Consider the following 25,539-nt stretch of genomic DNA (forward strand, 5'->3'; position numbering starts at 1 on the left):
AGTAGTTCTAGTAACAGTAGTGGTAGTTGTGATAGAAGCAGAAGCAGTGTAACTATAATAGTAGTAGCATGCAAAGATTGCATTTTCGATCAATTGATCATCTCCCCTATCATTTCCTGAAAGTTCAAAATTAATATGCTGAGTCATTCCTGAGTTACATCTTTTTGACAACCCATATGCACATAACATGTTTTAATTTAGTTCAATACTCCTTTCAACATTCCCTGAGACTCACCTTTATGTCCTTCGTACTTTGGGAAAGTAGAAGTCAAACATGCATACTTTTTCTCATAATACAAACTATATGTGAACAAAGAACAAATTGCCTAACTTACAGCCCTTGCCCTGAGGTCTCGGGTGGGGGGTTGACATCCTTAAACGCATAATTACCGAAACTTTCAACAATTCTGAAAAATCAAATGTCTCAAAACTTTGTTTGGATGTTTTTTTTTTGTGAATGCTGGGCGTACGGGGGGGGGGAGCTGATTACTCTCAAATCACTTAGACTCTTAAAAGGACACTATAACTTCAAATCAAATGAGCCCCTTCTGAAGTTTATACGACCACTCATTCCTTTAAAACCTTGTATGACCGAAGGGTAAAACTTACAGCCCTTGCTACAGGACTCTGGGGGGAGTCGTCTCAACCCTGGATGTTATATATTCTTTGGACTAGAACATCCAGTTTTCAACCAAATAAACCACCTCTAAAGATTATACAACCATCATTTCTATAAAAACCATTAATACCCCTGGAGCATAGCTTTATAACCCTTGCCCCCAGGTGCTGGTGGTTTGTATCAACCCCAAAAGCCTTGTTGTATGATCTTTGAGCTATTTTAATAGAATGGCTATCTCAAAGTTTCTATTGGACGCATTTCAGGAAAACACGACGTGTGGGGGGAAGGATAGCTGCCCTCTGACCACTTTGACTCTTAAAAATGGCGCTAGAACTTCTGATTACCAATCCAATGAGCCCCCTCCGAATTATATACCACCACCCTATCTATAAAAATCTTATTTGCCCTCTGGGCATAACTTAAAACCCTTGCCCTGTGGGCTGTAGGGGGATTGGCATCCTCAAAGAAACGATTTGCCGGACTTTTCAACTAAGCTGAACAAAATTGCTATCTCTTGATTGAATGTGTTTGAGTTCATGATGGGCGTTGGAGGGTCTATTGGCCCTCCGTCACTTTTGACTATCAGAAAGGGCACTGGCTCCCTCAATTTCCAATTGAATGAGCCCTTTTTTAAGTTTCTACGACAACTCCTTCATTAAGAAGTGACCTGGCATACAAAAAAAATAATAAGATTGTCCCAACATCGTTCTTTACTTAGGCAGCGCATAATTACGCTGCCTATGATAAGCATGCATATAGGGAGTGTCGCCATAACAACATTAAAAAATTATTCATTTCCAATAGTTTTTCCCTTCAAAATTTATTAGTTAAAGAAATCAAACTTGGGAATTATTTTATGAGAGAGCGTAGAATAGAAACAGCGGTAGTTGTTTAATGCACACATTTAAAAGCATGTGAATAAAACAGTCTGTTGTAACAAACTGTAAATAAGTAGTGACTCAGTTCAGTGGTAACCGAAAAGCTAAACAAGGAATTTTGATAACAATTAAGACATCAAAAGAATTGGCTTTTTATACTAATTAATCAAAAAACTTTTTGCACAAAATAAGTTTTTCAAAAAAAAGTAAAGAACTCCATTAAACCATAAATGAACAAAAATAGAATCAAATAATCTACCAAGCATACAACTACCACAAATCAGTATCAATGAATAAATGAAACCTAAAACAAACAGAAATTAAAATAAGTTAAACTCAAAATGAGCAGAAATTAATCTGAGTAGGGTTCTAAACCTATGATTTCTAAGAGCCAGAATATAATTTGTACTTTACTGAAAAAAAAATTCAAATGAATTTACTGAAAAAAATGTGCATTGTCAGTTTAATATACAAATGCTGATATTTATTCCTTAAAATCTTAATTAATCTTTGATTTCTTAAAGCTATAAAAGTGAAAACATTTAAAAGAATTTTTACACCCTTGCCCTGAGGGCTGCGGGGATTTGTTGTCCTCCAAGACGTAATTTCCAGACCTTTCTGATAGGCTTAACAAAATGGCTATATCGAAATTTTGATTGGAACTGTTTTGAGAAAATTGAAGGCGTGGAGGGAGATATTTGCCCTCTGATTACTTTCGACTAATAAAAAAGGTACTAGTCCTCTCAATTTCCAATCAAATGAGCCCTTTTTGAAGCTTCTACGACAAAAATTTCTATAAAAACGTTGAATGCCCCAAAGGCAAAACTTGCGACCCTTGTCCTGAGGGTTATGAGGGGAGGGTTGTCATCCTCAAATACATAATATCTAGACCTTTCAACTACGTTGAAGAAAATGGCTATCTGAAAATTTTTATTGGATGTGTTTGGGGAAATAGTGAGCGTGAGAGGGGGGTCTGTTACCCTCCAATCACTTTCGACTATTAAAAAGGGCACCAGCCCTCTCAATTTCGAATTGAATGAGCCGATTTTGAAGTTTCTACGACAACGCTATCTATAAAAACCTTATATGCCCCCAGGGCATAACTTACAACCTTTGCCCTGGGGGCTCTCGGGGGTTTGTCATCCTCAAATACATAATTCTCAGAACTTTCAACTACGTTGAACAAATTGGCTATCTCAAAACTTTGATTCAATGTGTTTGGGAAAATTGTGGGCGTGAGAGGGGGGTTAGTTGCTCTTCATTCACTTTCGACTACTAAAAAGGACACTAGCCCTTTCAATTTCCAATCAAATGAGCCCTTTTCGAAGTTTCTATGACAAAATTTTCTATAAAAAACACCAGGGCATAACCCCCCACCAGGACATAACTTACAACCCTTACCCTGAGGGTTATTGGGGGGGGGGGGCTGTCATCCTCAAAGACCCAATTTCCAGAACTTTCAACTACGTTGAAAAAAATCAATATCTTAAATTTTTGATTGTATGTGTTTGGGGAAATGGTGGGCGTAAGAGGGGGTTAGTTGTTCTTCAATCACCTTCGACTATGAAAAACGGCTCTAGCCTTTTCAATTTCCAATCGAGTGAGCCCTTTTTGAAGTTTCTACGACAACTCCTTCTACAAAAACTTTATATGCCCCCAGGGCATTACTCACAACCCTTGCTCTGAGGGCTGTGGCGGGGTTGTCATCCTCAAAGACCTAATTTCCAGAACTTTCTACTACGTTTAAAAAAAACGGTTGTCTCAAAATTTTTGATTGTATGTGTTTGGGGAAATGGTGGGCGTGAGAGGGGGGTTAGTTGCCCTCCAATTACTTTCGACTGTTAAAAAGGGCACTAGCCATTTCAATTTCCAATAGAATAAGCCCTTTTTGAAGATTCTACGACAACGCTTTCTATAAAACCTTATATGCCCCCAGGGCATAAATTACAGCCCTTGCCTTGAGGGCTGTGGGGGGGGGGTCATCCTTAAAGACTTAATTTCAAAAACTTTCAACTACGTTGAACAAAATGGCTATGTCAAAATTTGATTGGATGTGTTTGGGAAAAAGATGGGCGTGAGAGGGGGGTTAATTGCCCTCCAATCAATTTCGACTATTAAAAAGAGCACTAGCCCTTTGAATTACCAATCGATTGAGCCTTTTTGTAGTTTTTACGACATAGTTTTCAATAAAAACCTTATATGTCCCCAGGGCATAACTTATAACCCTTGCCCTGAAGACTGTGGGGGGAGTTTCCTGCTAAAGATATAATTTCCAGAACTTCTAAGTACATTAAACAAAATGGCTATCTCAAAATTTTGATTGGATGTGTTTGGGGAAATGGTGGGCGTGGAGGGGGTGTTAGTTGCCTTCCAATCCCTTTCGACTATTAAAAAGGTCACTAGCCATTTCGATTTCTAATCGAAAGAGCCATCAGAAAACCTTACTGCTCCCATCTACAAAAATGTGGAAGTTCATATTTTTTTTTTACCAGAAGAAAGATCACGGATGCGTGTTTATTTGTTTGTTTTTTTTCCCGAAAGAGTGATCGTATCGAACAAATTGTCCAAGAAGATAGGGAGAGGCGTCATTTGAATAAAATTTTTGCGTTCTAGTACTGTAGTTTGTATTCCTATTGACAGAGGTTGCTCTATATCGATTTGTTTTACTATTAACTGTTTGAACCAGGACTCTCTTAAATGTATGGGAAGCAATCACTCCATCCTTCAACTTCTTTAAAGTTTCTCTTACTATGGACTGTTTGAATCAGGACTCTTCTAAATGTGAGGGAAGCAATCACTCCATCCTTCAACTTCTTTGAAGTTTCTCTTACTATGGACTATTTGAACCAGGACTCTCTTAAATGCATGGGAAGCAATCACTCCATCCTTCAACTTCTTTAAAGTTTCTCTTACTATGGACTGTTTGAACCAGGACTCTCCTAAATGTGAGGGAAGCAATCACCCCATCCTTCCACTTCGTTGAAGTTTCCGTTACTATGGACTATTTGAACCACGATTCTCCTAAATGTGAGGGAAGCAATCACTTCATCCTTTAACTTCTTCAAAGTTTCTTTTACTAAGGACTATCTGAACCAGAACTATCTTAAATGTGAGGGAAGCAATCACCCTAGCCTTAAACTTCTTTAAAATTTCTTTTACTAAGGACTATCTGAACCAAGACTCTTAAATGTGAGGGAAGCAATCACCCCATACTTCCACTTCTTTGAAGTTTCGTTACTATGGACTATTTGAACAACGACGCTCCTAAATATGAGGGAAGCAATCACTTCATTCTTAAACTTCTTTAAAGTTTCTTTTACTAAGGACTATCTGAACCAGGACTCTCTTAAATATGAGGGAAGTAATCATCCCAGCCAGAACTTCTTTAAAGTTTCTTTTATTAAGAAATATCTGAACCAGGACTCTCTTAAATGGGAGGGAAGCAATCACCCCATCCTTCCACTTCTTTGAATTTTCCTTTACTATGGACATGGACTATTTGAACCGGGACTCTCTTAAATGTGAGGGAAGCGATCACCCCAGCCTTAAACTTCTTTAAAGTTTCTTTTACTAAGGACTATCTGAACCAGCGCTCTTTTAAATGTGAGGGAAGCAATCACCCCATCCGTCCACTTCTTTGAAGTTTCCGTTACTATGGACTATTTGAACCACGACGCTCCTAAATATGAGGGAAGAAATCACTTCATTCTTAAACTTCTTTAAAGTTTCTTTTACTAAGGACTATCTGAACCAGGACTCTCTTAAATATGAGAGAAGCAATCATTCCAGCCTAAAACTTCTTTAAAAGTTCTTTTACTAAGAACTATCTGAACCAGGACTCTCTTAAATGTGAGGAAAGCAATCACCCCGTCCTTCCACTTCTTTGAATTTCCCTTTACTATGGACATGGACTATTGGAACCAGGACTCTCTTAAATGTGAGGGAAGCGATCATCCCAACCTCAAACTTCTTTAAAGTTTCTCTTACTATGGACTGTTTGAACCAGGACTCTCCTAAATGTGAGGGAAGCAATCACCCCATCCTTCCACTTCTTTGAAGTTTCCGTTACTATGGACTATTTGAACCACGACTCTCCTAAATGTTAGGGACGCAATCACTTCATCCTGAAACTTCTTTAAAGTTTCTTTTACTAAGGACTATCTGAACCAGGACTATCTTAAATGTGAGGGAAGCAATCACCCCAGCCTTAAACTTCTTTAAAATTTCTTTTACTAAGGACTATCTGACCCAGGACTCTCTTAAATGGGAGGGAAGCAATCACCCCGTCCTTCCACTTCTTTGAATTTTCCTTTACTATGGACATGGACTATTTGACCCGGGACTCTCTTAAATGTGAGGGAAGCGATCACCCCAGCCTTAAACTTCTTTAAAATTTCTTTTACTAAGGACTATCTGACCCAGGACTCTCTTAAATGTGAGGGAAGCAATCACCCCATCCTTCCACTTCTTTGAAGTTTCCGTTACTATGGACTATTTGAACCACGACGCTCCTAAATATGAGGGAAGAAATCACTTCATTCTTAAACTTCTTTAAAGTTTCTTTTACTAAGGACTATCTGAACCAGGACTCTCTTAAATATGAGGGAAGCAATCATCCCAGCCTAAAACTTCTTTAAAGTTTCTTTTACTAAGAAATATCTGAACCAGGACTCTCTTAAATGGGAGGGAAGCAATCACCCCATCCTTCCACTTCTTTGAATTTTCCGTTACTATGGACATGGACTATTTGAACCGGGACTCTCTTAAATGTGAGGGAAGCTATCACCCCAGCCTTAAACTTCTTTAAAGTTTCTTTTACTAAGGACTATCTGAACCAGCACTCTTTAAATGTGAGGGAAGCAATCACCCCATCCTTCCACTTCTTTGAAGTTTCCGTTACTATGGACTATTTGAACAACGACGCTCCTAAATGTGAGGGAAGCAATCACTTCATTCTTAAACTTCTTTAAAGTTTCTTTTACTAAGAAATATATGAACCAGGACTCTCTTAAATGGGAGGGAAGCAATCACCCCATCCTTCCACTTCTTTGAATTTTCCTTTACTATGGACATGGACTATCTGAACCAGGACTCTCTTAAATATGAGGGACGCAATCATCCCAGCCTAAAACTTCTTTAAAGTTTCTTTTACTAAGAACTATCTGAACCAGCACTCTCTTAAATGTGAGGGAAGCAATCACCCCAGCCTTAAACTTCTTTAAAGTTTCTTTTACTAAGGGCTATCTGAACCAGGACTCTCTTAAATGTGAGGGAAGCAATCATCCCAGCCTAAAACTTCTTTCAAGTTTCTTTTACTAAGAACTATCTGAACCAGGACTCTCTTAAATGTGAGGGAAGCAATCATCCCAGCCTAAAACTTCTTTAAAGTTTCTTTTACTAAGAACTATCTGAACCAGGACTCTCTTAAATGTGAGGGAAGCAATCACCCCGTCCTTCCACTTCTTTGAATTTTCCTTTACTATGGACATGGACTATTTGAACCAGGACTCTCTTAAATGTGAGGGAAGCAATCACCCCAGCCTTAAACTTCTTTAAAGTTTCTTTTACTAAGGGCTATCTGAACCAGGACTCTCTTAAATATGAAAAAAAATGATTGAAAAAAAAATGAACTCTTAATTTTCGAAATGGATAAATTTGGATAGTTTCAGAAAGACCATTTAGACTGAAAGCAAAAAATAAAACCAAAGTAGGCCCATATTAATCGTCAAATTCGAAAACTCACTTGTTGGTTAACTCACCAGAACACATTATTGGTCTGCCAAACGATAGGAAAACACCTATTTTCACACGTCAAAAAAGTGCGTTAGAAGTTCTTATTGGTAAAAAAAATCAAAGCAAAGGAAATTGGGTAGTTTCAGAAAGACATTTTTAATCTTGAGAACCGAAATGGGAATTTATTAGACCCGTATGTTTGGAGAATTATTCGCAGAGTCCATTATTTGAAGAAGTAGAAGGAAAATGCTCATATAGTGTGGATTTTAATTATCAGCTTAAACCTTTGTACTTTCCAATACCTGATAATAAGTAGCCTATATAGTATTATATAAATTGTTTTATCAAAAGAAAAAACGGACAAAAATTATGAAACTAATTTGCAGTTTTTTCAAGAAGATTTATTCTTTTCCATGTCAGCTGCAAGTTGACTTAAATTCTGACTAAGAGCTCTCTGATGATGCGTTAGATTTTGACTTAACCTTGATGCAAAGCTTCCAAGAATGCTGACTAGTTCTCCATGTAACCCTTCAATGCCTGGCAAGCTGGCGTACCACGAGAGCTCGTCCCTGTTTACAATTCTGCCATCTAAGATACCACCTAGAATAATTACAGTATCACACTTATTGATATGCACAGGCCGAAAGTTTACACAATATATTGTAATATATTGTAATATATATATACATATATATATATATATATATATATATATATATATATATATATATATATATATATATATATATATATATATATATATATATATATATATATATATATATATATATATATATATATATATATATATATATATATATATATATATATATATATATATATATATATATATACATATATATATATATATATATATATATATATATATGTATATATATATATATATATATATATATATATATATATATATATATATGTATTGTAATATTATATAGTAGCATTTGTAATATTTACATTGCGAGTTACAATATGTGATATTTAACTGTTTTATATTGTAATATTTATATTATACAAAATTTTATGTTTTATTGTAATAATTCCATTATTCTATCACGGGCTAATCAACAGAGAGATGTACTAATTTAGAACAAGATTTTGCTATCTAAACGGTTTAAATTTTATTTAAATAGAAAGTTATTTGAGCAATTTCTATATGTTATAAATACAAATAGACCCAGATTATATTTGGGTCTATGTCACATAAAACAGCTTCAACAGCTGCATATTGATAACTCATTAACTATATCTTACTATGACTGACTAAAATACAAGTTTATTAGACAGAATAATTTGGTAACGTCGAGAATTAAAGATAATTTTCTTTTCCATATTTTCTTCTTCTTCCGTTTTATTCTGAAATTCCCGGGATCTACTCAAGGCCCTGAGAAAAAAAAAAAAAAAATCATCGTACACGCAGAAAAGCGTTTTGGAGAAAATTGACTTTGAGCATCGATTACAGCGAAATCAGGTTATTGGCAATATAGTTTTGTTCAAAGGAAAATCAAGACAATCTTGAATGAGGTGAGAAAAGGTCATAAGAAGAGACGCAGAAACCGTGGGAGAGGGGGATAGTGCCAATCTGAACAAACTGGGTAGGAGAGAAGTATGTGCTACAGTCTTGGCCTCAAGCACCTTGATGCCAAAAAGAGTTGTCATTAAGTGTTCTTACCACAGGGATGGACAGATTTGTTCAAAGGAGTTGGACTAGCCTTCTATTAGTGACTTAACGAAAAGATGATATGATAATAAAATTAAGTAATGTCCAAAAAAGGAAACAAATTCGGAAATTAATTCTTCAGCTAATTTTGACCAAAATAATATTTATAATTTTATATCAATAGTTCTTTGACAATTTGCAATTTTTATATTTAATAAGATCTATTTCAGTGTTTTTAATCTCAGAGGACTAATTGTGTAAGGAAAACCAATTTAAACGACATAAAAGGGGTAGAATGATAGCATCTTTTAATTTTGTCAGTTCTAAAAACTCGCTAAAAATATTTTTTACAATTAATTCTTAAGATCACGGATTTGCTTCCTTTTTTGAATATTAATAATAGCTTAGGGATCCAAAGAACTATAAGGATAGCACTCTTTATAAACCCAACACGTTGTATTTTTTTTTTTAAACTATGAATTCACTACACATTTTTACGATTTTCCGTACAGGAAGGAACATAAACACAGTGAATATAGTTTGATTAAAAAAACTGATTTGGTCAATTGCTAATTACTAACAAAGAACAAGTGCAGAGAAATAGAGCGACTAATTATAAAAATGTTGCGACTCAAAAGCTTCTTGTTCTTTTTTACTGGCGTCATACTGAAGAACCAATACAGTGGAATCTATCTTTGCGTTGCTTTTACTGACTGACAATTTCTCACACAAAAACCAATTATACTGAACATAACCATTTTTTCCTTTATCAGGCTTTTAATTTCACAGAAAAGAAACTAATGGGTTAAATTTAACTCTCTGTTCCTTTTACTGGCTAATAATTTCACACAAAGAACCAATCAGGTTGAATTTAACTTTCTGTTCCTTTTATTTGCTTAAAATTTTACACAAAAGAACCAATCAGGTTCAATTTAACTTTTCATTCCTTTTGCTGGCTTAAAACTTCATATAGGTTTATCAATCACATGAAATTTAACTTTCAGTTTCTTTTACTGGCTTAAAACTTCAAACAAGAGAACCAATAAGAAGAAATCTAACTTTTCGTTCCTTTTAATGAATTAAAATTCCACAGAGAAGAGCCAATCAGGTTGAATTTCACTTTTTGTTCCTTTTATCCGCTTAAAATTTTACATAGAAGAACCAATCAGATGGAACTTATCTTTGCGCTCACTTTAACGGCTAAAAATCTCACATGAAAAGCAATCAGGTTCTAAAAAGTTGAGTTATAGGCTTCCCTTTCTGGCCTACACTTAAGGAATAATTGAATTGGCGTCCAAAAACGAGTCAAACGCATACCTGAATGAAATTCAAGAGCACTTTTTATCACACAATTATACAAAAATAATCTATTTTTTTTAGTTTGAGCACGTGCGAACAGGGATTTCATTTTGCAATTTAAGACCTAACGCCCCCCTAAAATACTTTCTATATCCGTAAAAAATCAACAGAACGGATAAAAAGCCCATTTCTGACAGAAAAAGGTATCCGTCCCACCCCGCCTCTCTAAGAAAAGTCCCTACCTGCCCCCATGGCTACCAAAATCTATTCGAATTTATTAGTGATTTTTCTTCAATTCGAGTTTGTTATTTCAATATTGAAAATTTTACTTGGATTTCTAACTAGTTTTAATACTAGCTGACATAGAAATAATAGTAAAATATGGAAATACATGGAGTAATAGTAATAATAGTAAGTAAACTCTAAACAAATAACTAGTTTAGATAATGATTGGACATTGTCAACAAAACAAATTTAAATTAAATTTGTTTTAATATTTTTAATTTTAAAAATGAAATTGTATAGGTAAAACGTTTTTAGTGGGAAAATAAATTTGAAAGAGGTATAATTACGGCTTCTTTTGATATCTCCGCTCAACAGATACTTAAATAATTAGACTTTAAAATTTAAATAAAACTTGAAGTAAAAATAATTAAATAATATTTAAATTGAAATTACAATTTTAAATTTAAAAAATTGTAAGCTGGGGACATTTCATCTTCGTTTTTTTTCCATACTGAGAATTTGTCTAGGAACCCAACGCACAAAAAGATAATTTTTTTCCGAAGAAAACTGATGAAAAATAACCAAGAAAGATTTTAAAGCTAACTACTACTACTACTACTAAAAACTCACCGGAGCACAAAGCCACCTGAGGCCAACCCAGGTACGCACGCTCCTCCTCCATCCCACCCTATTCAAAGCCTCCCTCTTTACACCCTCCCAGGAAGTTCCCATTTCTTTTAAATCTTTCTTTATGACATTCTATAACCCCAGACGAGAACGCCTAGACGGTTGGCACAAAAGGAAAAATCTTCGGTAATCTGTCATCCTTCATCCGCACAATGTGCTCTATAGCCATCTAAACCTTTCTTTCATTATAGCCATAACAAGCAGGATTGAACCACATTTTTCGTACAGCCTACTGTTTGAAATACGGTCAGTCAGCCGGGTACCCAGAAGAATTCGTAGGCAATTTCTCTTGAAAATTCATCCGCTTTTCGGTGCGCCCATGCTTCAGAGCCATATTTGACCACTGTCATCACTGTACCTCCCAATACTCTCATCTTGGTTTGCAGACTTATCTTCCTATTCTTCCAAACTATCTTCAACTGTGAAAACACACCCTGAGCCTTGGCTATTCTACTTTTATCATCTTCACTGCTCCCACCGTCTTTACTAATAATATTACCAAGTTAAGTGAAGCTGCCCACCTGATCAATCTTTTCGCTATCCAACGTCACCTTTTCATCTTCACGTATTCCTAGCCTTAGTGACTTAGTCTTCTTAAGATTAATTTTTAAACCTATTCTAGCACCCTGAACTTGGAAAACCTCTAAATGTTCATTCATTTTGCTCACACTTTCATCTAGGATGCTTAAATCATCCGCATAATCTAAGCCCAGGGGAGCTTTTCCTCCATATTTGATTGCGTGGTGTCCCATTGCCTTTCCTGTGCTACTTAAGACAAAGTCAATTAAAATGATCCATATAAAGGGGGATACAACACAACCCTGCTTAACTCCTGATTTAATACAAAACCAGCTGCTAACCTCACTTCCTACCTTAACCACAGCAGTGTTATTCTCGTACATAGCACTCCTCACTTTAATGTATTTGTCTGGTATACCATACAAGGATAAGACCTTTGCTAAAGCTCTTCTATCAACAGAATTGAACGCTAGCTCACAATCTATAAAACTAAGGACCAAAGGTGTTTGACAACTAAGGCGCTTCTCAATTATTAGCCTAAGAGTGAAAATTTGGTCGACACATCCTCTATCTTTTCTAAAACCGCACTGTTCTTCTCTTAAAAAATTGTCTGCAGGATCTCTCAGTCTAAAAAGTATCATATTACTAAGTAATTTGCTACCTACAGAAACCAGACTAATGCCTCGATAATTGCAACACTCACTCTCATCACCTTTCTTATACAGTGGTTTAATTAAGGTTTTTCTAAAATCGTTAGGTACTTCCCCTTTTTCAAAAATCATATTCATAATTTACAGTAACTTATTTCTAACATGAGAGCCACCATATTTAAGAAACTCATTTACTACCCTATCAGCACCTAGAGCCTTATTATTTTTTAATCCTTTTAGTACTGTCGCTAATTCTTCCTCACAAAACAAATATTCCTTCGCATCCAAGGTATCACAAACTTTTTCATTTTCCCCTATATCTTTTCCTACAACTGTATCTCGGTTTACCATATTCTCAAAATGTTCCACCCATCTCTCTTTCACTCTTTCCTTATCACTAATTGTGAATCCGTTCCTATCTTTAACTGGGACAAGTCCGGTTTGACCTCTCAATTTTTTAACATACCAGTACAATATTTTACTATTATGCCGTCTAGCTGCATCTTCCAGATCCTCGGCACTTTTATCCATGGCCTCCACTTCCACACTTCCTTAGTTCATATTTTAATGCTTTCTCCACTTTCTTTAAATTCCTTTTGCTTTCATATGATCTATCACTCAGATAATCTTTGTACAAGCCCCTTCTCCTCTCTATTAAACATAAAGCTTTTTCACTAATATTCTTAGCTGCAGTCTTAACTTTCTTCCCTAAGACATCATCAGCAACTTCACACATTTTTCTTTCTAAAATTATTCCAACCATCTTCCACACTGTCAAATTTTAACTCTCAAGTTTAGTATTCAACTGTTCCTGGAAAGCTTCTCTCAAATTCTCATTCTGGTGTCTACCAACATCATAACTTCCTGGGAGGTAGTCATAAAGTGAGCAATTAGTATTGTATTTTTAATACCTTCCCAGCCTAAACAAGACTTAGTAGCTTCCTTATTCATCATGAACCCTACTCCCTGTCTATGTACCCCATCCTTCCTGCCTGAGTAAACAAATTCTATATCACCTAATTTCATGCTTCCTACCCAAAAACATCCCAAGTTACTCAGATGCTACTGATATCATTTCTAAAGCATTAAAATTTTGCCAAAAGCTGGAAATAATTAATTTTGCTTTTTCAGCACGAAAATAATGGACAAGCAATTGACCGACATCAAGATTACTTTCTGTGTAAGTAAAACAAATTACGATACTTACCAAGAACAATAATGAAGGGGATCTTTTTCTCAATTTTCATAAACTTTCGAATATTTTCAGCCGAATCTGCGTGAACTAAACAAGTGAACCCTTGAAAAAGAACATGACATTGTTCAAGTTCCGTGCCAGCAGTTGCCTTTCTGTAGATAGTGCTACCTCTTGTGTCAAATGCCATTCCATTTTCATAAAGAAGAATTTTAGCCTAAAAAAGATGACATTTTTATGACATTTAAAAAAAGAGGTGACATTTTAAAAAAGAGGGATGACATTTTATGACATTTTTTTCAACTAAAAGGATATGCAACATCAGGGTGAAATTGCAGTGTATTTACTTACCTGTACTTGTGACAGGGATCAGGCATTTCCACCATCGAGGATCTTCGAGACTTGTTTGGACCATGTAGTGCGGTCTGCTGGCAGCTGCTTTGCAAGTGGTAGCCACTGGGTTGTCCATCTGTATCCGAACATTCTGAACCCCCGATAGATTCCAGATCTAATTTGGCCCGGTTCCACCAGATTTTCCGCTGTCCTCCTTGGCGTCTCTTCCATGAGCTAAGTGGCCTCGCTAGGAGGATATGGTGACACAGGTATTTTTTTGGCTTCCGTGAGACATGGTCCAACCATTTCAGTCGGCGCTTTTTTTTTTTTTTATCGTGAGTGCAACGTTTCTCTTGATGCCACACATTCGTCGTATATCCCTGCTTGATATGAGGCCACGCAGATGTGTCCTGAGGAAATTTCGCAGACAGGTATGCACTAACACCTTAGGTGCATTTTATACAGTTGCTTCACCAACCGAATTTCGCATCTATCAAGCAGGATTGTTTGAACCAGTCAAGTAGATTCGGACTTTAGTGCATACACTAATTTCACGCAGGTTCAACAAAGGTTTTCTGAGGGAAGCAAAGAATGTCTGCTTTCTGCAATCGCTGTTGGATAGCAACATCTGAAGGTCTTCAATACATAGATTGGAGCCAAGGTATATGAAGCTGTCAACCTGATCCAACTGTACTTGATTTACAGTTAGCAAAAAAAGGATCAGTGTGGTTTATTGCCATAAATTTGGTCTTCCATGTATTGAATTTCAAGCCAACAAGATCTTCCCTTGTCACCGCATCGTCGAGCAGAGTTGGGGCTTCTTCTGGGTCTGTGAGGATTCTGACATCATCAGCGTATTCAAAGTATCTAAGTGAAAGTTTTTTTCCAATTCTGAACTCCTGGATGAGAAGGTAGGGCATTCTCAAGCACCCAATCAACACAGTAGTTGAACAGAGTTGGAGACAGGACACAGTTCCGTTTGACTCCGAAATCAATCAAGAATTCTTCGGTTTCTTCTCCGTAAACTCGAACTCGGCTCACTGATTCCTCATAGTATACCTTAAGCAGTTCGAAAAACTTCAGGGTCATTCCGTGGTTCGCTAGAATTTTCCAAAGTTTTGGCCAGTGATGAGTCGAAAGCGGCAATGAAGAACAGACGTATCTGAATCAGGGGCAAGTTGTACCTTCCAAGCTGCTGAATAATGAGGCGCAGTGCAAAAATATTGCCAGTACAGCCTCTAGCCGGACGTAAGTCGTCTTGGTTTTCACGGGTTCTTTTTTCCCTTGTCCTCTTGAAGTGGTAAAGGAAAAATCCCAAATGTTTTTACCGCAATATCAATTAGACTTTTTCTGGTAATTTTGCACTCAGTTTTATCCTCTTTCTTAAAGACTGGGAGAACGACTGATGTCTTCCAATCCTTTGGGAAATTGTTGGTCCTCCAAACTTCTTCTACCAAGGATCTATTCAGCACTGACCTCTAGGAAATTATCTTATAGTTCTGGGAGGAGACCATCTTCATCTAGGGCTTTGTAGTTCTTCAAGGCCTTAAACGCTTTGAGTATTCCACTTTATTTGTAGTGTAGTGACTCTAAATTGTAGTGCAGTGACATTTTGGTAACTCTAAAGGTTGCTGAGCACCAGAATTGTATTTACGCTTTCAGGAAACCATATTCATAAAGAAGGATTATAGCTTAAAAAACGAATAGCGTTTTCAAGTAAAACAGCATAAAATTTTATGGTAAAATTGCAGTGAATTTCCAGGAAACGAAGCTCGTCGACACTCTCTGCATGGCTTTAGTCTTTGAAGCTGAAGTTAAGTGTGAGTCTGGAAATTTAGACTGGAATATCAGCAATTTTTTCGTTTTTCATCCTTTGAAGTTGACCACCGAAGTACGAAACACCTTTTCTATTTTCAAAGCTTTCATCTGTAGGGACAGAAAGGCTTAGTTTGGGGTCTTCATGTTTTGGGGTGGCTGTTTGTGTTGTGGTATATTGAGAAAAATAATGAGAAAGCTTATAATGTTGTCTCTCATGTCCTTGAAGTAGACAAGGAAAAAAGTAGACGTCTAGATACTATTCTGATGTTGCCTGCCTTCACTGGATGAAATCAGAAAACGAGTCAATCAGGAACAGCTCGCGCTGACCGATCAAGTGGAAATTTATCATTCCCTTTTAAAAGACTCCATGAATTTCATGATGCTGGAGTTTCTCCAGAACGCCACGATACCATACTCTGCCAAAATATTTAGCAATAGGTAATTTAGGATTATGCATATTCGGCAAAATCCACATTTTCGGTCACCTAACAGATCATTTGACAGCAGGTACTGGTAAGGTTCTTGTTTGAACTTCAGATGGAGCAATACAGGGTGTTTAGTCCAACTTGGAGCCGATAATTTTGGACACATCCCCTCCCATGGCTTTTTTACAGGCACAAGTGGCAAGCTTGTCACTCAACGTTGCCGCAGCTGGGGTCAAACCTCAGGCCCATATTGCCAATTTTAGGTCAATCTACTCCGCTACCACAAGGATTACTGACAAAATGCACAGTTGGAAACGCTCTCATAGACTAACCTGAAGCAACAATGAAGATAGATCCCCAACTATGGTCAGTAGCAACCCTCATTAATTAAGCAATCGACCAGACACACCCAAGACACACGAGTTCACCCAACTATGGGTCATTATTTTGTCAATGTTGTAAAAAAAATGAAAATTTTTGAATATTAAAGAACTTTCACTTGGACCCTCTTCAAGTGACAAAATCCAGTTTAATATCACAAGTTTTTCAGCTAAATTTTTAAAAAGTCCGGGATAGTTACGATTCACCATGTGATTAGCAAGACACTTCAAAGTTTCTGGTCTATACGAAAATGTGTTGCAGAGTTGCTATGTGTAACGTGTAACATAATAGGCGTATGGTGTTATATATCAGGTTAGATAAATAAAATATTTGCTTCAAACTGTTTTTACATAAGAATATCGCCAATAAGATTGTAAAAAAAAATAACTTACATTTAGCCTGGATGAAACCTTTTTTACCTAAAAAATACAACCCCAACCCCTATGCAAAGGCCGGCCCCTAAAAACTACAGACACTGAGCATTATTTCCTTATCTTATTATATCAAAGAAATCACTTTGGGCAATACATATGTTGGATTGGCCATTTTCAGTATGTATAAAAGATACTTATTAGGAAGTATGCTTTAAAACCTTATATTGACTTTCCTTCGTTTTTAAGAGGCCAACTTATAAATAGATAAATAAAATGAGATTTGTATACAAATATATAATAAAGAAATATACAGAAATAAAAAGAAATAAATAAAACAACATATATACTTTGTAGATGTATAGCTATGTTTATGTACACTGTTCTGTCACCATAACGAGCAGTTTAGAAATTAAAAAAAAAAAACTATCATAGGTTTTCAAAAGCGAGTTCTTTCTTTCTTTTTCTCCTTTTTTTCTTCTACAGTTTCTGTGTTTTTTATGCTTTTATGCTACTTGCTTGTATATTTTGGCCGGTTTAGTCATTTTTTCACTTTTTATAATTAGTAGAGGCTTCTGGACGAGAAACCAAAAAACTCTTTTTTTCGCTGCCATAATTAATAGTTTTGTCAATTATTTATATACCCTGTTCATTATATCTACAAATTGAAAGGCAGTGAGGTCTAAGAAATGATTTACGTAAAGAAATACGACAAAAAAACAAAACAAGTGTTTTAGTACTTACATCAAGCCGTTGATAAGAATTCTTTGAATTTTCTTGGCATACAATCACCATTTTCTTTGTTGATAACAACTTCTGTACGTCTTTTACAAGCAACTGCTCGTATTTGTTCTCCTAGAAAAAGACCAGAAAAATCAGATAAAGGTCAGCAAATAATCATAATTCAAATAAAGTATAACATATAATCCAATATGCTTATATTTAAAATATAATTCAAAATAATTCAACTAAAGAGAAAAAGAGAGATTTTTATCTGCTGGAAAAAAGCAAAATTAGGTTACCTTAAATCCAATTTTAAAATTGTCAAATGTCCCAACAGTCAGACCTATCGGAGGGGAGAGTAAGCTAATTTTGGTGTAACCGAAATTATTACCTACTAATTACTAATTTAATTACCTAGAGGGCGAAACCCCATTAAACCTGTGCATGGTAACATATTCCCTATCCGGAAAATGGGGTAAAAGTTACATGGCATGTATGCTTTAGAAGTTACACTTAATAATTATAAAATCAAAATGAAAAGGGTTAAAAAGGTGCATCTTTGTCCTATTTGTCTGGACCCCTTTACGCTGGACTGTGCGTAGAGGTAAGGCAAAAAAAAACAAAAAACGTGAACAGGACAGTGGCGGATGGTTAAATAATAGCCGGCATAATGACCGGGTAAAATAAGTTGGTAAACCGAATACACAACACACGTAAACGTTCTTTGTGAGAAACGTGAACTTCAGAAGTTGGGCAAATACCTGATAAGGGATTTGGTGTCATTCAACGCTTAACACGCTCCCATTAAGCCCCCGCCAAATAACGCGACCAGCTGTAAAAAAAACAAAAAAAAAAAACACCAGGAACAGTTGAATACTAAACTCGAGAGTTTAAAATTAGACAATGTTGAAGATACATGAATAATTTTAGGAAAACATTTTATAAAGTTGCTGATGGGGTCTTAGGGAAGAAAGTCAGAAACGCAGCTAGAAGTGTAAGTGAAAAAGCTTTATGTTTAATAAAGAGGAGAAGGGACTTGTACAGAAATTATCTGAGTGATAAATCACATGAAAACAAAAGGAATGTAAAGAAAGTGGAGAAAGCATTAAAATATGAACTAAGGAAGTGTAAAGTGGATCCCATGGATAGAATTGCCGAGGATATGGAAGATGCAGCTAGACGGCATAATAGTAAAATATTGTACTGACATGTTAATAAATTAAGAGGGAGAAGTCAATCCGGACTCGTCCCAATTAAAGATAGGAACGGGGCCACAATTAGTAATAAGGAAATAGTTAAAAAGAGATGGGCAGAACAATTTGAGGATATGCTAAACCGAGGTGGAATTGCAGGAAAAGATATAGAGGAAAAAAGGATTAAAAAAATAATAAGGCTCCAGATGCTGATAGTGTGGTAAACGAGTTTCTTAAATATGGTGGTCCTGAGGTTAGAAATAATTCACTGAAGATTATGAATATGATTTTTGAAAAAGAGGAAGTACCTAGCGATTTTGGGAAAACCCTAATTAAACCACTGTATAAGAAAGATGATGAGAGTGAATGTGGTAATTATTGAGGCATTAGTCTAGTCTCTGTAGGTAGTAAATTACTTAGTAATATGATACTTTTTAGACTGAGACATGCTGCAGACAAAGTTTCAAGAGAAGAACAGTGCGGTTTTAGAAAAGGTAAAGGATGTGTCGATCAAATTTTCACTCTTAGGTTATTAATTGAGAAGTGCCTGAGTTATCAAACACCTTTGGTCCTCAGTTTTATAGATTATGATCTAGCGTTCAATTCTGTTGATAGAAGAGCTTTAGTGAAGGTCTTATCCTTGTATGGTTTACCAGACAAATCCGTTAAATTGATTAGTGCTATGTACAAGAATAACACTGCTGCAGTTAAGGTAGGAAATGAGGTTAGCAGCTGGTTTCCTATTGAATCAGGAGTTAAGTAGGGTTGTGTTCTATCTCACTTTATATGGATCATTTTGATGGAATTTGTCTTAAGGAGCACAGGAAAGGCAATGAGAGACCAAGGAATCAAATGGGGAGGAAAAACCTCCTGGACTTAGATTATGCAGACGATTTAAGTATCCTAGATGAAAGTGTGAGCAAAATGAATGAACTTTTAGAGGTTTTGCGTGTTAAGGGTGCTAGAACAGGTTTGACGATTAATGTTAAGAAGACTAAGTCACTAAGGCTAGGAATAAGTGAAGATGAAAGGTGACGTTGGATAACGAAAAGATTGATAAGATGGACAGCTTCACTTACCTTGGTAGCATTATTTGTAGAGTCGGTGGGAGCATGTGAAGATGTTAAAAGTAGAATAGCCAAGGCTCAAGGTGTTTTTTCACAGTTAAAAAAGTTTGGAAGGACAGGAAGATAAGTCTGCAATCCAAGATTAGAATATTAGAAGCTACAGTGATGACAGTGGTCAAATATGGCTCTGAAGCATGGGCGTTCCGAAAAGCGGATAAAGGTTTTCTAGATGTTTTCCAGAGAAATTATCTCCGGATTGTTCTGGGTACCCGACTGACTGACCGTATTTCAAACAGTACGCTGTACGAAGACTGTGGTTTAATCACGCTTTCTAGGGATACAATAAGAGAAAGATTGAGATTGCTAGGGCACCTTCTGCGGCTGAAGGATGACACATTGCCGAAGACTGTCCTTTTCGGCCAATCGTCTAGGGCTGAACAGGAAGCAGGTCCTCCACGGTTGGGGTGGGAGTATGTCATAAAGAAGTAATGAAGGAAAACTGGAACTTCCTGTGTGGGTGTAAAGAGGGAGGCTTTCATTGGATTTGGCTTGAGGAAGAATGTGCAAAACTGTGCTTGTTTTAGGCAGCTTGATCATGCGGTGAGTTGTTAGTAGTATTAGTAGTAGTGAGCTAGAAAGGTCTCCTTTTATTTTTTAAATACTTCATTTCCAAAACAAAATATCAAATAAAGACCATGTATTATGAGTGATGGGAAAATTTTCAATAGGATTTCGAAATGAAATTTCTAGTTTTTTTCGTCGTTTGACTCTATATTTTGGGAGGGAGGGGGTGCTTGACATATTCGTATGCTTTAATTCATTAACCTTTGACTCAAGAGATTGTAAGTAAGCATTTTCATTGTTTGTTTGTTTTTTAACTAAAAATCACACATTAAATTAAACCACTGCCAAGCACAAGAAGAGGGGTGGTCTTCTTGGCATTTAACTTCTTTTAAATGCAAGTACAAACAGAAAAAAATTAACATAATTTAGTATAAGGGGAGGGGAAGATATCACTCCTTCTGGATCCACTGCATGTCCCCCTTCCCCTTAAAAGACATGTTTGAGTGTCGAAACATTTTATTTTGAAATTGGGTTTGACGATAAAGAGAAGCGAAGAATATAGCATTGGACTTTGCGGTTCCTACCGGCAATGCTGATCTACGTTTTATGGCCATTCAGCTAGGAAGTGCTTTGGGGTCGGTCATCCTGTGGTTTTGCAAACCCTTCCTGTTTACCTTCCCCAGATTTCTCCAGGTACTTATTTAGAGCTGGGTTGACTCTGGCTGAGCTTATAGAGTCGCGTCACTGACCCCCATACCAAACCAAATAACCAGCGACAACAGGGATCGAACCCCTGTCCTCGCAGACAAGGGATTTCTAGTCTAGCATGCTAATCACTCGACTAGGATCTAATGGAGCTTTATCTACTGGTCAAATTTGCAGAGGCAGATTTACTTCATTAAAATTAAGGAAAACTGGCCATGATCAGGGCAGAAAACTTTTAGTACCTCTACCTTACCTTGGCTTACCTAGATTAATTGCCTTACCTAGATTAATGCTAGTATATACATTTATGCACTTCATACCGGTACATACCCGCGATCGTATTTAAACTTATATGCTCTTCACCTATATATACCAGTAATCGTATTTAACTTATCTACTACATACCTTCACATAGGTTGGATTATTGTGTACAAAAAAACTCTTCTTTTAGAACTGGATAGCTATGGAAGATCAAGAGAATAGCTTACCGATTCAGGCTCAGCAGTCACTTGAGCCAAATCCTTACAGCTTTTCACCCATGGGGGTATTTTTGTAGTTATAACTTCTGGAAAAATAGGCTTTGTCACAGCATCCATGCAGGCTCTCTCCCAACTTGGTACAGCTGGTCTTTTGACATTGGGTTTTCTGTGACCATACCTTACTATTGTAAGGCTAGGAACCAACTGCCTATCAAGGACTAAAATTCAAAGTTAGGACTATTAGTAAAATAATAATGAAGATCATACTTGTCCCATGTTTAGAATATTTTTTATCAACACAAGTAAGGAACAGCGTTAAGACTTATTAAAACCAAAAATAACTCGGAACGCAAAGAGGCTGTTGCCCCCCCCCCAGCCCCTCAACACTATTGAAGGCTGACCTTGTAAAATTAGGAAATATGGCAGCTGGGAACAGAAGTTCCCCTACCTGTTACAAGGATTATAGTCATAACGGGAAATTTTCTCCAAAATCCTCACAAGTACAAAATTTGTAACAGGCGAAAAATAAGTCTGTTATAATATCTTTTTTGAACCTCAATCCTCGCAGATGAACAAAAAGCTGTAGGGTATCCCCAGGGCCGTCAACTCATGAAAATGTAGGAGACGAAACGTAGTTTTCAAAATCTAGGGGGGTGACTTTTAGCTTTTTCTCCCTTTAATGAAAGCACCAAAACAAGTTATTTCTTAATGGAAATAACAAAAAGTATTTCCAAATTCAGAGGCAGGAATCTAGGGTGGCAATTACTCCTTCCCCAATTGATGCACCTGGATACCCCCCCCCCCACCGACCACACAGATCCTCAATCTTAATAGTTAGAGGATGCAATAATCTATAATCATTGCTTTTACTTAATAAATTAAATAAAAAAAAGTTTTTTAAACTGAAAGTAAGGAGCGACATTAAAACTTAAAACGAACAGAAATTATTCCGTATATGAAAGGGGCTGTCCCCTCCTCAACGCCACGACCTTTACACTAAAGTTTTTTATTGTTTTTAAAAATAAAGTTGTGAGACAGAGTCAAAATTTAGCGTAAAGAGCGAGGTGTTGAGGAGGGGACAGTCCCTTTCATATACGGAATAATTTCTTTTCGTTTTAAGTTTTAATGTCGCTCCTTACTTTCAGTTTAAAAAACTTGTTTTTGTTATTTAATTTCTGATCGTTTTTTAGTTAATGTAGCTTTTATTTTGGCTCACCGTTATTGAATAAGTAAACAAAATTTGCATAAAAATTTTATTTTTCTTTTGCAAAATGGCTGTCTCTAAATTTGGTTCTGACGTAATTTACAAATTAACTTACGTAACGAACTTCTATATTCGTATATTTTTCTTCTGGCAAAAAATACAAAGTTGCAGATTTTTGCAGATATGAGCTTGAAACCTATGTAATAGGGTTTTTTGATACGCTGAATCTGCCGGTGTGATTGTCATTAAAATTCTTTCACTTGTAGGGGATGTTTCCCCCCTCTTTAAAAAATCAGGTAAATTTTCTCAGGCTCGTAGCCTTTGATGACTAATACTAAACTTAATAAAATTTATATATTTAGAATCAGCATTATAAGCCCATTCCTTTGATACATTTATATACATCAAAATTCCGTTTTTAACAGTTTCGATAACTATTGAGCCGTATCGCTTGTTTTTTTTATTGCTTTTTTTATTACGTATATGTTATTACGTATATGAGGGGGTTCTCCCCATAGTCAATACCACGCTCTTTACGTTAAAAGTTAAAAAAATTTTAATTCACAAACTCCTGAATCACAAAGGCCGTTTAATTATAATAGATAGCTCTTTTAAAAGCACTAAAAAAAAACTGTAGCGTAAAGAGTGAGGTATTTAATTGAGGGAGAACCCCCTCATATACGTAATAATTTCTGTTCGTTTTAAGTTCTTATGTTGCTTCTTACTTTCAGTTGAAAAAACTTGATTTTTTTATTTAATTTCTGATCGTTTTTTAAATAATGCTTGGAAATCCGGCGCCCCCTTCACAGAAATGTCCCTTACCCCAAAGAAACATCCTCCACGGAGATTCTCCCGAGTAACCCCCTCCTCCAGCCCCCCCCCCCACCAGAAAAAAACCTTCCAGAAAATGTCTGTATACTTCCCAATAACCAATACAATATGTAAGCGATGGGCAAAGTTCATAACTTGCAACCCCTTCCCTGGGAACTGTGGGGAATTAAGTCATTCTAAAAGACATATTTAGTAGATTTTTGACTATGCTGAACAAAATGGCTATCTCAAAATTTTAATTGTGTGACTTTGAGAAAAAAATGAGCGTGGGAGGGGGCCTAGTTGCCCTCCTTTTTTGGTCACTTAAAAAGGGCACTAGAACTTTTAATTTCCGTTCCAATGAGCCCTCCTACGATATTCTAGGACCACTGGGTCAATACGATTACCCCTGAGGAAAAAAAAAACAAATAAACACGCATCCGTGATCTTACTTCTGGCAAAAAATGGAAAATTTCACATTTTTGTAGATAGGAGCTTGAAACCTCTACAGTAGGGTTCTCTGATACGATGAATATGATGGTGTGATTTTCATTAAGGTTCTATAACTTTCAGGGGGTCTTTCCCCCTTTTTTCGAAACTCAGCCAAATTTCCTCAGGCGCGTAACTTTTGATGGGTAAGATTAAACTTGATGAAACTTATATATTTGAAATCAAAATTAAAATCTGATTCTTTTGATGGATCTATTGGTATCAAAATTCCGTTTTTTAGAGTTTCGGTTACCATTGAGCCAGGTCGCTCCTTACTTACAGTTCGTTACCACGAACTGTTTGACAACCTATAATAAGACCTCAAAGGAGTCACGCATCAGATTGATTTACTTGAAGAAAAAGTTCATAGTTTAGAAAATAAACTGGACGATTTCGAACAAGAGGGGAAACTGGACTCGCTTCTATTTCATGGTGTCAAGCAGCCCGCTACGGTCGACATAAACAGTACCATGTGGAGTGTGATCCGCGAAAAAATGGGCCTTGTAAATATTGTTGATTCTGATATTATTAGTGTACATAGACTGAGCCTGAATAACAACCCTACAAGTAACCTGACAGAGTAGCGCCAGTTATAGTGAAGCTCCGTAACAAAGAGATTGCAAAGTCTATCTTCAATGCTAAGCCTAAACTTGCAAAAAACAGGATCTTTTTGAGTGAAAACCTTACGCGCAAGAAGCGTGATATTTTAAATACGGCTAGAGATAAATTTGGAAACAAGTGTGTATGGTCCTACCAAGGTCGAATTTTCGTTCGTGAAACTAGCGATTCTTCACCCCGGAGGCTCTGATCGCTAGAAAAAATCTTCTGATGCGTGTGTCATTTTTTGCATATATTATTAGTTAGCATATCTTCATAAGTTTATTCCTGCTTGTAGTAATTTTAGTTACGTATCATTGGTTTTTCATTTATTTTTGCAGTTTAGCATGTTTTCCATTCATAGATTTTGTCCTCCGTCAACCAGGGGCATATAATCATTTGTTGTCAGTGAAGTTAAATAATATTTATCGCTCCGTGTATTAACCCTTCGCATTTCAAGTCGCTTGAAAATAATCCATTTCGTATTGATGACGTATTGTTATCTCGCGTGGCCAATGATCCCGCTGAAGTTAATGTTAGGCCGATGAGAAATAGTAGATATATTGATATTATGAATAGTAATGTAATTAATGTGGCAAATACGGATTTATGTATTGGTCAGTGGAACTGTCATATCACGTCAAACTTTTCTTAAGTGTCGAACCTTCTTACTTCATGTTGTGGTAAAATTGATATGTTGGGTATATGCGAATCTTTTCTTACACAGGATAGCTTTCTCCCATCATATACTTTTCCAGGGTACCAGCTGGTTTCAAAATCAAGAAATTCTATGATGCGGGGTGGACTTGCATTTATAATTAAGGATCAAATAAGATACATAGTAAAGAAGGATTTAAATTGTTGATTGAAGGTAAGATCGTGGTAATAACACTATAGACC

General features: G+C 36.3%; 1 protein-coding gene across 1 annotated transcript in view; it reads right to left on the reverse strand.

Moving 5' to 3' along the window:
• Positions 1-7,552: 7,552 nt before the first annotated feature.
• mRpL10 (mitochondrial ribosomal protein L10) overlaps positions 7,553-25,539 on the reverse strand; it is a 53,324-nt gene continuing 35,337 nt past the window's right edge. Inside the window, exons 2-5 of the mRNA XM_089095854.1 lie at positions 21,549-21,757; positions 17,553-17,663; positions 13,496-13,697; positions 7,553-7,830 (exon numbers count right to left, since the gene is read on the reverse strand). Coding sequence (XP_088951980.1) covers positions 7,622-7,830; positions 13,496-13,697; positions 17,553-17,663; positions 21,549-21,757 — 731 coding nt within the window. The 3' untranslated portion in view covers positions 7,553-7,621. The remainder of the gene's footprint in view (positions 7,831-13,495; positions 13,698-17,552; positions 17,664-21,548; positions 21,758-25,539) is intronic.

The sequence above is a fragment of the Artemia sp. Qi Xiang Cuo genome, chromosome 10, assembly GCF_049724085.1.
Source record: "Artemia sp. Qi Xiang Cuo chromosome 10, ASM4972408v1, whole genome shotgun sequence".
NCBI lineage: Eukaryota > Metazoa > Arthropoda > Branchiopoda > Anostraca > Artemiidae > Artemia > Artemia sp. Qi Xiang Cuo.